The sequence below is a fragment of the Oryctolagus cuniculus genome, chromosome 11 (assembly GCF_051225735.1).
Source record: "Oryctolagus cuniculus isolate XC-2025 breed Fujian yellow rabbit chromosome 11, ASM5122573v1, whole genome shotgun sequence".
NCBI lineage: Eukaryota > Metazoa > Chordata > Mammalia > Lagomorpha > Leporidae > Oryctolagus > Oryctolagus cuniculus.
This window is the reverse complement of record NC_142877.1, coordinates 85,311,705-85,326,939: the sequence shown is the minus strand read 5'-3', so window position 1 is coordinate 85,326,939 and position 15,235 is coordinate 85,311,705. Positions and strand designations below refer to the sequence as shown.

The 15,235-nt window shown below is 36.6% G+C and overlaps 1 protein-coding gene across 9 annotated transcripts in view; it reads right to left on the bottom strand.

The window, feature by feature from the left end:
• The window catches only part of METTL25 (methyltransferase like 25), a 112,480-nt gene that overhangs the window by 9,424 nt on the left and 87,821 nt on the right, over positions 1–15,235 (bottom strand). For all 9 annotated transcript variants that reach the window (XR_016216217.1, XR_001793373.4, XR_016216220.1 and 6 more), the window contains one exon: positions 3,700–3,793. Coding sequence is in view for 4 of the 9 variants with exons in the window: in XM_002711367.6 (XP_002711413.3) it covers positions 3,700–3,793 (94 nt within the window). In the remaining 5 variants the exon portion in view is untranslated. The remainder of the gene's footprint in view (positions 1–3,699; positions 3,794–15,235) is intronic.

The following is a 15,235-nucleotide window of genomic DNA, read 5'->3' as shown; positions in this document are numbered from 1 at the left end:
AGGTTCCTAGGGAAGAAGTGTGTACTAGAGTTCTGGTACATATAATATCAAAGCAGTAAGAAAAATGACATTCTTGCAAAGAAGTGATCTCTTCAGAGCTTCAGGTCCTGGTATGGTGGATAAGAACTAATTAATTAGTCTCTGGAAGAGGAAATAATTTACTGTCTAGTTCTCAGAACAGTGATTTCCAAATCACCTTCCTGTGATTTCTTTTTTCCCTTCCAACATCTACTGAAATTTCAGAATAGCCTTCCAACTAAGTCTGTTCTGAAATTTTTTATAAATATCAGCAATACGCATAAAATTAAACACCTCCATGAGCCTGATGAATTTGCCAAAAGAAACCATCATATATGAATTTTTAGGTTTTGGTGTTTTGACTATTGACAATCTGTCAACAATCAATTAGCAAAGAGATGGTATACTATAAGACACTTTTAAATTAAACTATTAAAGTGGAATCTTCCATAATATTTTGCTACAGAAAAAATTCAAGTTGATTAAAGTATGAATTCTAATGCAAAGTGCCTTTCTACATAGAAGTTAGAGAAAAGATGCTATGAACGCAAATTAAATTGTTGTTCAATGTGCTTGCTGGAGTATTTTCCTAAAACATGAAATCTTAATGAGAAAATGAGAACAATGAGTAATATGTTGTGTGGGGCAAAAGTCAGCTTGATTGATGGGTGAGGAATCTGTCCAAACGTGTTTTTTCATGGCTGTTGGCCAGCAACTTTGGTGGGCAGTCATGTCAGTAGGGGTCAGGATGACCGGCCACATAAGGACATAGTTGTTTGGTCAGAATCAAACTGATAAAGAGGCCTGGTCTGGGCCACAGTAACTGTCTCAAGGCTTAATGAAGCTGTCTATTAAGTTTGACTCTAAAAAGGCTTGAAACAATTGCTGTCCTTTTATTACAGCCAGTTCATCCTTTCTTATTGCTCCCACTCTTCTAGGTACTAAATGTTATGGTACTTCAGGATAGGCTTTGATTTCCAAGAATGCAGGCTACCTTTGCATTCTACGAAGCACTACTTTGTCTTAACCTGGTATGAAGATCACCTCCTTTGGGTTTGGAGGATGCACCGAGGTTTTACAAATTTTTTAAAAAATATCAAACATGTCAAAAAAGTATAAAGAACACTGATATATCTATTACTTAGATTCACCAATTTATGCACATGCCTTTTCAACCCATCCATTCATTTTTATTAATATTGTGATTATTGCTAACCCATCTGACAGTAAACTGAAGGTATCATGACTCTTTATGCCTAAATTGTTCAGCAAGTAGCCCCAAAGAATCAATGTATTCATATAAATGCAGTAATCAAATTCAGTAAATTTAATATTGATACAACACTATTAACTATTCTACAGTCTATATTGAAATGTTACCACTTCTCCCAATAACGGTCATTACAGAGTTTTTAAAAAGCCCCCAATCCAGCATGAGGCACTGCATTTAGCTGTGATGGCTCTTTAGTCTCATTTAATCTGGAATGGTTCCTTAGCCTTCCTGGTTTTTCATGATATTAATACATTTTGAAAAGGCCAGTTGTCTCAATGTTTCCTCATGAGTAGATTCTAGTTAGGCATTTTTCAATAGAAAATATTACATAAATGATATTATGTCCTTTTCAGTGAATCTCATTTTGAGGCACATGATGTCAGTTTGTGCTATTATTTGTTATAGTAACTCTGATCATTGGTTCTGGGGTTTTAACCAGGTTTATCCATTTTGAAATGGATAGATAATCTGGGAGAGATACTTTGAGAATGCATAAATATCATGTTACTTCAAAATCTCTCACCAACATTTCTAACATCCACTGATGATTTGTATTGGATTAGGAAGATAATCTTGGTTATGTTTTAAAAACTTTTCCCACTTCCAACTGTTCTGGGCAAGAGAGACACTCTGTGTTCTTTCAATTCCTACTGCTTAAACTAAAAAACAAGCAAGAAACTAATCCCAAAACATACTTATCTATTTGCTTCCTTTCCCCAGCACGACCTGTTTTACGCTTTATCATGTTGTTTGGTTCTCTTCTCTACCCCTGTGCACAACAGTCTGTGTTTCTTACTCTCACCAGGGTGGCACACAACAGTTGATGAACCTACACTGAAATATCACCACCCAAATGCTACAGTTTATGTTAGGACTTCCCATTGGAGTTATGTATCTTATGAGTTTGGACAAAAGCATAAGGACATGTATCCCCATTATAATATACAGAGTGGTTCACTGCTGTAAAAATCTGTGCTCTGCCTGTTCACCCCTCCTTCCTTCCTTACTCTAACGATCACTGGCCATGGTTTTTACTTTCCCAGAATGTCATATAGTGGGGAGAAACACAAAAATCAACAGTAAAAGACAACTACAAAAAGCTGTAAATATAACTAATGAGATTATCAGAAGAGAGGAGGAAAAAAAAATATTTGAAGTAATAAGGACAGAAATTTTTCCAGATTAGTGTCAGGCACCAGACCACAGATCCAGAAATATCAGAGAAAGAACGTAAAGCAGGATAAATAAATAAATGACCAACCAAACAAATAAACAGCTAGGAAGCAGATAGTAATTTTACACGGTAGGAAACTGATTACTACCAGTCCAACTGCTTTAAGTATGAAAACAATTGGGGATTAGAGAGAGAATTGATAAAATAAATAGTAATCCTTTTTTTAAGATTTACTTATTTACTTGAGAGGCAAAGTTACAGACAGAAAGAGAGGTCTTCCATCCACTGGTTCACTCCCCAAATGGGCACAATGGCTGGAGCTGGGCTGATCTGAAGCTAGGAGCCAGGTGCATTTTTCCAAGTCTCCCTCGCAGGTGCAGGCCATCTTCTACTGCTTTGCCAAGCCATCGGCAGGGAGCTGGATTGGAAGTGGAGCAGCTGGGACTTGAACTGGTGCTCATATGGGAATCTGGTGCCACAGGTGGATGCTTAACTTACTATGCCACAGAGCCGGCCACTAATAATTTTAGCTCTGATATAACTTAATCATGTCTGTGTAACTATTCTCTTTTAAGGAATCCATTTTATTCTTTTAACCACCTGTTTGTTGCAACTTATAATAAATTTAAACTATCAGAGTAATCCAAGTTCAAATTGATATTTCAGTTACTGACTTATTTGAATGTTTTTTTCCTCAGTTTTAAAATATTATCACTGTCAGTCAATCAGGTTACCTTTATGCCTTTGATAATGTTATCAGTTATTAGCTTGGGACTCCTATGATGTTACATCTCTCCAGAATTCTTTCATGCAAAGGCTTTTGCAAATTTACAATGTTTAGTTTTTACTGGTTACAAAAGCTGTACATCAATGCTTTTCAAAATTATAACCAATTTTTCTTTCTTTACTTATAACTTCTGTATTGTTACCTTGCTTCTTAATTCTTTGTTGATTAATGATTTAACTCAATAAAACTCAAGGGCGAATCTCCTGGAGGTATAAAACAGCAAACTATCTATATTCATAGGAAAGATGAATTGGAATAAAAATTTTGGAAGTTTGCTATCAATATAATTTATACTTTTTCACAAATAGAAGAAATGTTAAAGGTGAATTATATTTATTCATTATATATTCTTATATATAATATATAATTTAAAATATATATTATACTATATATATATTTACCCCATAGAAATTATTTCATGAAAACCATGGGTAATAATATACTCACTTTTGATTCATCTAATCCAAGCTTCTTAAGAGACTTTCTGACATACTCCAGAAAGGAAGAACATTTGGAATAAATTTTACCAACATGTTGATCACTGTAAAACAAAATTGAATATATTTTTCAGTTTTTCCCAATTTAAATTACATATGGTTTTATATTTTGCCACTAAATATTTTTAATTGTCTCCTGAATATATGGTAAAAGCTCCCGATGTGATCAAAATGTACTAGTACTTTTGTGAATATTTTTAAGTTGCAAAACATTCAGATCTACTTTTGAGAATTTTTACAACCTACAGCAGTGGTAGGCAACATTATGAAGATAATACTATGAGAAGGATGTCTTAAGTTTGTGGTAAAAAAGCTTAATTTTAAAAATGAATATACAGGTTTTACAAAAGTTTCCACTGTGCTACAAAAGATCCCTTAATTTTATTGGCTGAATATTACTGTGCACATATCACTGCAACACCTGCTAATAATGGCAATAATTCAACAGTTTTGCAAAGAGAATTTCCTCATGCCAGCCACTGATCAAGTACCATATGCTGAGTTGGGTCTGACTTGATGTCATTTATATTGTACAGACGTTCATTATAATTTTAAACAATAAAGCATGAGATGGTTTTGAATTTAATGAATATAATACTAGTCTACAATATCTCACAATTTTGGTTACATTTTATACATAATGTAAGAATCAAAGCGATTAAAAATAAATCACCACCTACAAATCATCAAAAAACAATGAAGAAAGCCTTACTTTTTGCAGTAAAACTAATACCCCTATGACTGATTAGCCATGTCACTCTAACAATTCTTCCTTTGAAATACATCTCCAACTTATTCCTTCAGCCCAGTTTCAAGACAGCCACCCCAACTACACTTCTTATTACCTCATTCATTTCCTGATTATTCCAATTATTTCCTATTTAAGAACTCTAACTTAACCCTCTGTCCTTCATTTTGGTCTGCTTGTTACTTTCTTAGAAGAACAGTTTTATTTTGTCACTTTCCTGCTCCAAAACCCTTCAGTAACTCTTCAACTTTTGGGGGATAGTTAAATTATCAGGCCCACTATACTCACATTTTCCAATCTCTCATATTGCATTATATTCCAGAATTTATTCTTCCCTCCTTAGATCAATCTATCATTATTTTAGACTGTTCTCTATATTTCTGTTCATGCACACACCTCTTAATGAATTATATTTCCCTCCTCTTTTGTTCAGCTTCAGCTAGTTATACTTTATGATAAAGTTCAAATTTATGTGTTCTTTTGGTAACATCATTAATAATAATCTTTACTAAGTTTGAGATTCTATAACTCTTACCCTTCTTCCATTCATTTGTTATATTTTTTTAAAGATTTATTTATTTATTTGAAAGTCAGAGTTACACAGAGAGAGGAGATGCAGAGAGAGAGAGAGAGAGAGAGAAAGAGAGAGAGAGAGAGACAGAGAGAAGCCAGGAGTCAGGAGCTTCTCCCAGGTCTCCCATGCGGGTGCAGGGGCCCAAGCACTCGGGCCATCTTTTACTGCCTTCCCAGGCCACAGCAGAGAGCTGGATCAGAAGTGGAGCAGTCAGGACTTGAACTGGCACCCATATAGGATGCCGGCACTGCAGGTGGTGGCCTTACCCGCTATGCCACAGCACCAGCCCCTGATTTATTATATTTTTATCACTGCCTTGAGTTAATAGTTATTTAAATTGGTATAAGTTTTAAGAAAATATAAACTATATTTTTATAGGTTTATGTATCATTATCAGATTGCACATACACTTATGCAACTTATGTATAGAAGATATGTTATAGACAGGTGTATCTCATGTATCACAGAATAATGAAATAACTAGATAGTCAGCCAAAGACATCATTTCATATGAACTTCCTGATCCTTACTTCAAAAGAATGTTCAAGTTTTCATTTTGTTTTTAACCCACAAGGACAGATAGGTAGTTAAGTTTCTTCCATGGGCCAGTGGTTCTGGTTCTTATTTTATATTTTTTATAGGCATCTTCTGAATAGCTCAAGAGAAGAGCCACAGCACGGCAGGTAAGTATGTGGTTTCCAATCACATAGGTGCTGTCATCTATGAGCTCCTTGTTCACAAAAATGGTAGAATCAGTTAATACTTTTAGATTCTGTGAGTAGTAAAATAGATTTACTGTGAGTAGTAAATAAAAAATAAACATATGGAGCTCAAAACAGAGCCATGATATGTGCTTGTGATGTTAATATCATTATTTTTGTTGTTGTTGTTGTTTATCACTACTGAACTGTTTAGACTTTTCTTTGATTAGAACTAAAAGAACAGAGTCAAGATGATCACAAGTGCTAGCCATTGTAAGTTGAAGGCAGAATATAATGTTACTGATTTGTGGGGAGCAACTCGGACTAGACTGTTACTGGAATTAAGACTTATTCTATGCATCTGCTCTCCCACAATATGGCGCTGAGAAGGGAGTAACAACTTCTATGCAGCTGCCTCTCGCCAGGTTGAGTGATGACCTGCAGGAGCTGATCCTGCTCCTGATTGCAGGAGAGCAGCGTACTCGGCGTGTGGGTAGCAGAGTTGGGATTGGTGGAAGAGGACTATAAAGGAGGAGAGAGACAACATGCACCAGGAACATCTAGCTGAAGGAACACCTGTGCAGCCCCCGAGAGAGCCGGCCGGCGGGGTGCCGCTCCCCCGCGGAAGTGGGGAAAGTGGCAGGGGGAACCGCCCTTCCACGGAGGTGGAAGGGATAGTAGCCAACCCGGGAAGAACCAGCAGCAAACCCGGGGAGGGCCGAGCAGACAAAAGAACAGCGCAGGGTCCTGTGTCGTTCCTCCACGAAGACGGGGAGCGACATAATGGTGCCGTGACTCGGATAGGAAGCCTAGGCAGGGTTTAGTGTCGTTCCTCCACGAAGAGGGGGAGCGACACTGATTCAAATGAAATAAAATAATAATTAGGAATTATTACAAACAGACTTATGTCAATAAATTGGAAAATCTAGAAGAAATGGATAGATTTCTGGACACATACACTTCACAAAAATTTATGCATGAAGACACAGAAAACCTAAATAGACCAATGACAAAGATGTAGATTGAATTGGTAATAAAAGCCCTCCCAACAAAGAAAAGCCCAGGCCTGGAAAGCATCACTGCTGAATTCTACCAAACTTTTAAGGAAGAAAGAATTTCAATTCTTCTCAAACTATTCATAACAATGATAACAATTAAAAGGGAGGGAATCCTCCCAAACTCCTTATCTTAATTCCAAAAGCAGAAAAAGATACAACAAAGAGAAATATGGACCAATATCACTAATGAACATAGATACAAATATCCTCAACAAAATATTAGCTAATCAAATCCAACAACACATAAAAAAGAACATTCACTCGAAACAAGTAGGATTTATCCTTGGTAAGCAAGGATGGTTCAACATATGCAAATCAATAAATGTGATACATCACATTAACAAATTGAGAAATAAAAATAATATGGTTCTCTCAATAAATACAGAGAAAGTATTTAAGAAAACACAACATCTTTTCATGATTAAAAACCTTAAGCAGGGTCTGGCACTATGGTACAGTGGGTTAACACCCTGGCCTGAAGCACTGGCATCCCATATGGGCACTGGTTCGAGACCTAGCTGCTCCACTCCCTGTTCAGCTCTCTGCTGTGGTCTGGGAAAGCAGTAGAAGATGGCCCAAGTCTTTGGGCCCCTGCACCCACATGGGAGACCCGTAGGAAGCTCCTGACTCCTGGTTTTGGGTTGGCACAGCTCTGGCCGTTGCAACCAATTGGGGAGTGAACCATCGGATGGAAGACCTCTCTCTCTCTCTGCTTCTCCTCTTTCTGTGTAACTCTTTCAAGTTAAAAAAAAAAAAAAAAAAAAAAAAAAAAAAAAAAAAAACCTTAAGCAAATTGGGTACAGAACATACTTCAATACAATGCAGGCAATATATGACAAGCCCACAGCCAGCACCATACTGATTGGAGAAAAGCTAAAAGCATTTCCACTATGATCTGGAACCAGTTTCAGCCAGAGCCATCATATAAGAACAAATAAATCAAAGGGATACAAATGGGAAAGAGGAAGCCAAATTAGCCCTGTTTGTGGATGATACGATCCTATGTATAAGGGAACCAAACAACTCCACTAAGAGATTACTGGAACTCATAGAGTTTCGCAAAATTGCAGGTTATAAAATCAACACACAAAAATCCATTGCCTTTGTTTACACAAACAATATTGTAACTGAGAAAGAACTTGTCAGTCAGTCCCATTCACAATAGCTCCAAATTTTTTTTAAATGCTTCAGGAAAAATTTAACCAAGAAGGTGAAAGACCTCTACAATGAAAATTTAAAAATGTAAAGGAAAGAAATAGAAAACACACACAGAAAAATGAAAAAAATCTTCCATGTTCATGGATAGGGAGTATTAATATCATTAAAATGTCCATACTACCCAAAACAATTTATAAATTCAATGTGATCCCAATCGAAATACCAAAGACATCTTTTTCAGAACTATAAAAAATGACCCTAAAGTTCATAGGGAATAATAGGAGACCTCAAATAGCTAAAGCAATCCTAAACAATAAAAATAAAGTGGAAAGCATCACAATAACAGATTTCAAGACATTAGAGGGCAGTTATAATCCAAGCAGCTTGGTATTGGTACAAAAAGAGACATGTGGACCAATGGAACAGATTACAGACCCCAGAAATTAATTCATGCACCCACAACAAACTAATCTTTGACAAATGAGTAAAAATCACTCCCTGGTGGAAGGCCAGTCTCTTCCACAAATGGTGCTGGGAAAACAGGATCTCTGCATGCAGAAGTATGAAAAAGGACCCCTACTTTACACCCTATTACAAAAATCAACTTACAATGAATCAGGTATCTATACCTAAGACCTAAAACCATCAATTAGTAGAGGAAAACAGATGGATCACTGCAAAACATAGGCATAGGCAAAGACTTCTTGAATAAGACCCAAGAAGCACAGGCAATAAAGGCCAAAATAGACAAATGGGATTATATCAAGCCAAGAAGCTTCTGTACAGCAAAGGAAACAATAAAGAAGTGACTGACAAAATGGGAGAAGATATTTGCAAACCATACATCTGATACAGGATTCATGTTCAGGATGTATAAAGAGCTCAAGAAACTCAGTGACAACAAACAATCCAGTTAAGAAATGGGCAAAGGATAGGAACAGATATTTCTTAAATAAAAATAAAATTAAAAATAATAAATAAAAATGGCTAACAGACACATGAAAACATACTCAAGATCACTAGGCACCAGGGAAATTAAACTACAAACCACAATGAAGTTTTACCTCACCCTAGTTAGAAATAAAAAAAAAAAAAAATAACAAATGCTGGTGAGGATGTGGGAAAAAAGGTATCCTAATGTACTGTTAGTGCAATATAAATTAATACAACCATTATGGGAGACAGTATGGAGATTTCTCAGAAATCTGAAAATAGACCTACCATATTGTCCAACCACCCCACTCCTGGGAATTTACCCAAAAGAAATGAAATCAGCATATGAGTTACCTGTATCCCCATGTTTATAGCAGCTCAACTCACAATAGCTAAGATATGGAACCAACCTAGATGCCCATCAATGGATGACCCAATAAAGAAACTGTAGTCTGTAAACACAACGGAATACTACTCAGCCATAAAAACAATGAAATCCTGTCTATCCCAACAAAATGGATGTATTTAGAGACCATTATGCTTAGTGAAATTAGCCAGTCCTCAAAAGACAAATATCACGTTTTCTCTGATTTGTTTAACTAATATATAAAGAGTATAGTTAGGTTTAACTACACAAATAAATGTAATTTGAAATATATGGAGAGGACTGCAGGAGAAATACATTAAACTGCAAAGTGAATAATAACATAGTAACAGATAACAATGTGTCTTGTCAGTGACTTAAATATTTTGCTGAAATTACTCATTTTTTTAAAAATATGTATTTTCATTTTATCTGAAAGGGAGAGAGAGAGAGAGAGAGAGAGAGAGAGAGAGAGAAAGAAAGAAAGAAAGAAAGAAAGAAATGCCAGAGAGCAGAATCTCTAATCTACCAGTTCACTTCTCAAATGCCTGCAAAAGCTGGAGGCCGGGCCAGGCTGAAACCAGGAACTGGGAGTCAGTTCGGGTCTTCCAAGTGAGTGGCAGGAACCCAAACACTTGAGCCATCACTTGCTGCCTCACAGGGAGTGCATTAGCATGAAGCTGGAAATTACGTGAGAGTTGTAATATGAACTAGGCACTCTGATATCAGGTGCAAGCATTCCAAGCAGCATAGAAACTACTTTACCAAACACTCATTCCTGCACATATTCATTCCTATGACAACTCCATGTTGTAGGTCCCATTATCATACCCATTAAAGTACACAGAAGCTAAGTAAACTACCCAGTGTCTGTTTTCAGAATCTGTAAGTAATATAATTAATATTACTATTTTCAGAAAATGTGTAAGACCAGGGATTTGAAAGCCATTTCTTTCAGTCATGTCTTCTGTATCTTCAGTATCTCCTTACTTACTGATCTTTAGTTCCATCATATGAAAAAACTCAAGGTTTTCCTCTATGAATCAAGCAAAAAACTAAAAAACCTCACAACAAAACTTCTTATCCATATCCTAATATAAGTTAATATGGTGTAATATGGTGGGTGTTACATGACCAAAGGATAAAGGAGAGTTGAATCCTATAAATAATATTTAATGTATAAGAAGTCGGGGCTAGCACTGTGGCTCAGTGGGTTAAGCCACAGCCTGCAGCATTCCCCATGGACATGGTTCGAGTCTCAGCTGCTCCACTTCTGATCCAGCTCCCTGATAATGTGCCTGGGAAAGCAGTGAAGGATGACCCAGTTCTTTGGGCCCTGACACCCATGTGGGAGACCCAGAAGAAGCTTCTAGCTGCTTGTTTCAGCTTGACTTAGCCCAGGTCATCGCAGGCATTTGAAAAGTGAACCAGTAGATTGAAGGTCTCTCCCTCTTTCCCATTCTCCCTCTGCCCCCATTTCTCTCTCTCTCTCTCTCTCTCTCTCCTTCTTTCTTTAAAATTAAAAAAAAATCTAATTAAAGAACAAAAAGAAAAACAAAACAAGAATTCAGTAACATTCATTTGGTATGTCATTAAAAGCACTGTAAAAGATTTCACTATGTTTTCACACTCTTAAGTATTTCATACATTTATATTACCACACTGGGTTGCATATCCAAATCCATATAAATGTACTTCAAAGGAAATATAAGGAATTTTCAAGGGCAAATTTCACTCCAATACTGCCACTATATATTATGGAGTTCCTATGTGAACTTTCTTACTCATTTGACCAAAAAAATGTTAAATAATGTGCCCAAGACCCTACTATGATGATACAGAAGATACTGAGATTAGAAACAAGACAGTAGAGCTTTGTGCTTATTTTCTCTCTCCCCACCCCTGGCTAAAATTCATTTTTTATGTATTGGAAATGCAGAGTGACAGAGGAAGAGACAGAGAAGGCAATCTTCCATTTCCTGGTTCACTCCACAAATGGCCAAAGCTGGGCCATGCCGAAGCCAGGAGTCAGGAATTCCATTCAGGTCTCCCATGTGGGTGCCAGTGGTGAAGCATCTGTGTTATCTTCCGTTGCTTTCATGGGCACAAAAGCAGACAGGCAGCTGGACTGGAAGCAGAGCAGCCAGGACTCAAAATGGAGCTCTGATATGAGATGCCAGCATCACAAGTAGTGTTGTAACCTACAGTGCCATAATATTGGCCACTGTGCCTATTCTTTTTTTTTTTTAATTTAAGATTTTATTATTTATTTATTTATTTGACAGGCAGAGTTACAGATAGTGAGAGAGACAGAGAGAAAGGTCTTCCTTCCATTGGTTCACTCCCCAAATGAACACAAAGGCCGGAGCTATGTCAATCTGAAGCCAGGAGCAAGGTGCTTCCTCCTGGTCTCCCATGTGGGTGCAGGGGCCCAAGCACTTGGGCCATCCTCCACTGCACTCCCGGGCCACAGCAGAGAGCTGGACTGGAAGAGGAGCAACTGGGACTAGAACCGGCACCCATATGGGATGCTGGTGCCACAGGCGGAGGATTAACCTAGTGTGCCATGGCGCCGGCCCCCACTGCACTTATTCTATTAATGGTAGGGATATTGCTGTCTCTTGTCAAACTTTTGGGAGTTTTTAAGACATAAATATGCAACTCGGGCTATTAAAGAGGAAGATATTACATGTAGCATTCGATTCATTAAGGAATTTTTTTTCCAAGTACTGTTCCACAATATATGATGTTTATGGATGGAGAACATTGTTACAGAACAGTCATAATCTGATTTATTCTCTTTTTACAGCTTTTAAACAATATTCTGGGGCTAGATTACTTGGTTCTACACATGTAGTGAGCAAAAATAAAAAAACAAACAAAAATCATTTGATTTTTAATAGATGATCAATAAATATGTAAAACCTACAGTATATCAGATACAAGAACTGATGAAAAGCTGATACTAGAAAAGAGAAGCCAGATATGGAATATTACTGAGGAGATAGTGAATTCTGGCTATTTCATATATGGTAATTTTCAGGAAAGTCCTGAAAAGAGTAAATGAGGCAGGCAGACACCTGGGAAAGATGATCAAATGGAGAAGTGTTTCTATCATTTTCAAGGAATATCAAGGAAATTAGGATTTCCTGTGCAGGTATAGACAAAGTGAAGAAGAGTAGAAATGAGAGGGAATAGTGCCCTATAATGTAAGGTATTGCAGGACATAGCAAACATACTAGGTTTACTTCTTAAAGAGAAGCCATTGAAATACTGTGAGTTTAAACTATATTAATGGGATCACAGTGGCTGCAGGGCAGAGATTAGACTGTGGGGGTGAAAGCAGAAGCAGGAAGATCAATCAGGAAAATATTACAATAATCTAGGTGAGAAATGATGGTGGCTCATAATAGCTGTTGGCTCTTCGGATGGTCAAATTGAAAAAATTTTGATGTATTTGGAAGGGAGAGAAGCTGCTGAAGGACTGGATCTAGGTAGTGAGAGGAACAGAACAGTCAACAATGCCTTCAGGATTTCTGGCCTGAGGAACTGAAAGAATAAGACTGTCATTAACTTGGGATTTATCAGCATACAGGTGATATTTACACCCATGAGATGGCATGGAATCACCTGGGAAGTAGCACAGACGAGGCCATTTAGGGGGTGAACCAACAGAAGGAAGACCTTTCTGTCTGTCTAACTCTGCCTGTCCAAAAAAAAAAAAAGAAGAACATTCTAATAATTAGATGTTTCAAAGAAGAGGAATCAGCAAGCCAAACTGAAAAAGGAGTGAGAGAAAATGGTACCTTGGTCCTTCCCTAGAATATTAAAGAAAGTTTCAATTAAGAGTGGCAAATTGGCTCCAAGATGGCAGGCAAAGCAGGATGAGGGTTGAAAAATGACCATGGAATTTAGCAATGAGCAGTCACTAGTGCCCCTGGGAAAGGTGGTTTGCTGAAGCAATGGAAATAAAATCTCACTGGAATGTGGTTAGAAAATGGGAAAGAGAATGGCAGCATTTTCAAGAAATTTTGTTGTAAAGAACAGAAACAGCACAGAGGCTGGAAAAGAAATTGGCATGCAAAGAGGATTTTGAGAATATGTGGTCTTAACTACCACAATACATCTTTTTATCTATTAATCTTGAAAAGTGGCCCTCAAGGATCTCAGAAGGTGGTAGAGGAATAAGAATGCAATTAATTGTATCGTTAGTTCAATAATAGCAGAGAATTGTAGCATATATATGGAGGGAAAAAGAGGTAGAGGAGGAAGAAAGATGTTACAGAAGGTTTTTTAAAGGACACTCGAGATTTCACTTGACAGAGGTCCTGAGAGAAAAGGGTGGTAGAACTTGGGAGAATATGCCAGGTAGACCACAGTTCCAAGAAATTACAAGAGGTGTAAAAACAGTTGAATGAGAAATAAATGAAGGACAGTGCGCATGGGGAGCAGCGTATGGTGTAGGAAATAAAGAATGGGGCGGTGGAATTGGCTGGAATAGACAGTAATTATAGATCAGAAGTGGCATTCACTGAATGTCATAATCAGGATATTTTGGTTCTGGAGTATAAAAATAAGATAAAATCTTCAGAAGTTAGAAAAATGACTTAGCTGTTTCCAAAAGAGAAATTATAGGAAGTTAAGAACAGATTAAAACAGGGCTCTGTGTCAGAATAAAACATGGTCAGCATACTAAAAAGGAATTAGTATTCTTTCTTTTAATAAAAGCGAATGCAATAGATCTAATTAGAATTCTGCTCAATTGAATCTAACACTCCCCACATGCTTTTCCAATAATGTAATTGTAAGAGAATGGTTTGCTTGTAGCACTTTCCACAAAACAGTTCTATTGCAGATTTTAGGAGAAGGTGAATTGTGTATACAAAATAAATGAAAACATATTCATGTAGGACAGAATAAGAAGAGACAAAATTCAGTCTCTTATCATAAAATATTTATGAAATTAATTATTTTGTGCCTTTTATATGCTAATACTTATTGAAAGACTTATTGGCAACATAAAATCTGGTAAAACTGGTAATCACTTTAGGGAATGGAAAAAAATCTTCAAATTATATTTCAGTTTAAAAGATATACAATTCCTAATCTCAATTTTACCAGACACTATGGATTAACAACTAGCTTTAATTTGGTAAGACACTTTTTAAGATCTTGATTTTCTCTTCCCTATTTGATCAGCAAAATCAAAATTAAAATTAAACCAGGTAACTCATAATTATAGGTAGCAAAAATTATTTCATATATGGCTTTATAAAATTCTTATGAAAGAGTAATAAAGTGAACAAAATGTGTATACTCTATTTCCCCTGCCACAGTTTCAATCGTAAAGAGGATTTTATCTGATGAAATTTCCTTTCTGGAATTTTACTCCTTTTAAAAGTCTCAAGATATGGATTAATTACAAAATAAAAATTTTTCTATAAATGATTGAGTTTAACATAAACATTAAGTGCTAAATTATAGTTATATCAAAATGTCATATTTAAGTCCATGAAAAAGGTTATTTCTAATCTTTGGCCAAGCAGAGACTAACACTGAAGGAAATTTTCAAAATAACGTTCCATGTATTCTAAAATGGCTTATCACAAAAAGATAATTCTTTCTGTTAAACAAAATATGAAAGAATTAAGTGATCTTAATTCCTATCTTTACTATCCTAGTTTGATAGAGATTCTTATCAAATAAACTTTGATTTACAATCTTAAAACAAAGAGCCATTAAGGATGGGATTAGTGAAAACAGTTACAGACCATTGTGGGGAGCAACTCGGACTAGACTAAGTTACTCGAATTAAGACTTATTCTATGCATCTGCTCTCCCACAATATGGTGCTGGGAGAGGAGGAAACAGCTTCTACGCAGCTGCCTCCAGTTCAACCAATAAACAGCAGGACCTGCTCCTGATTGGAGGAGAGCAGCATACTCGGCGT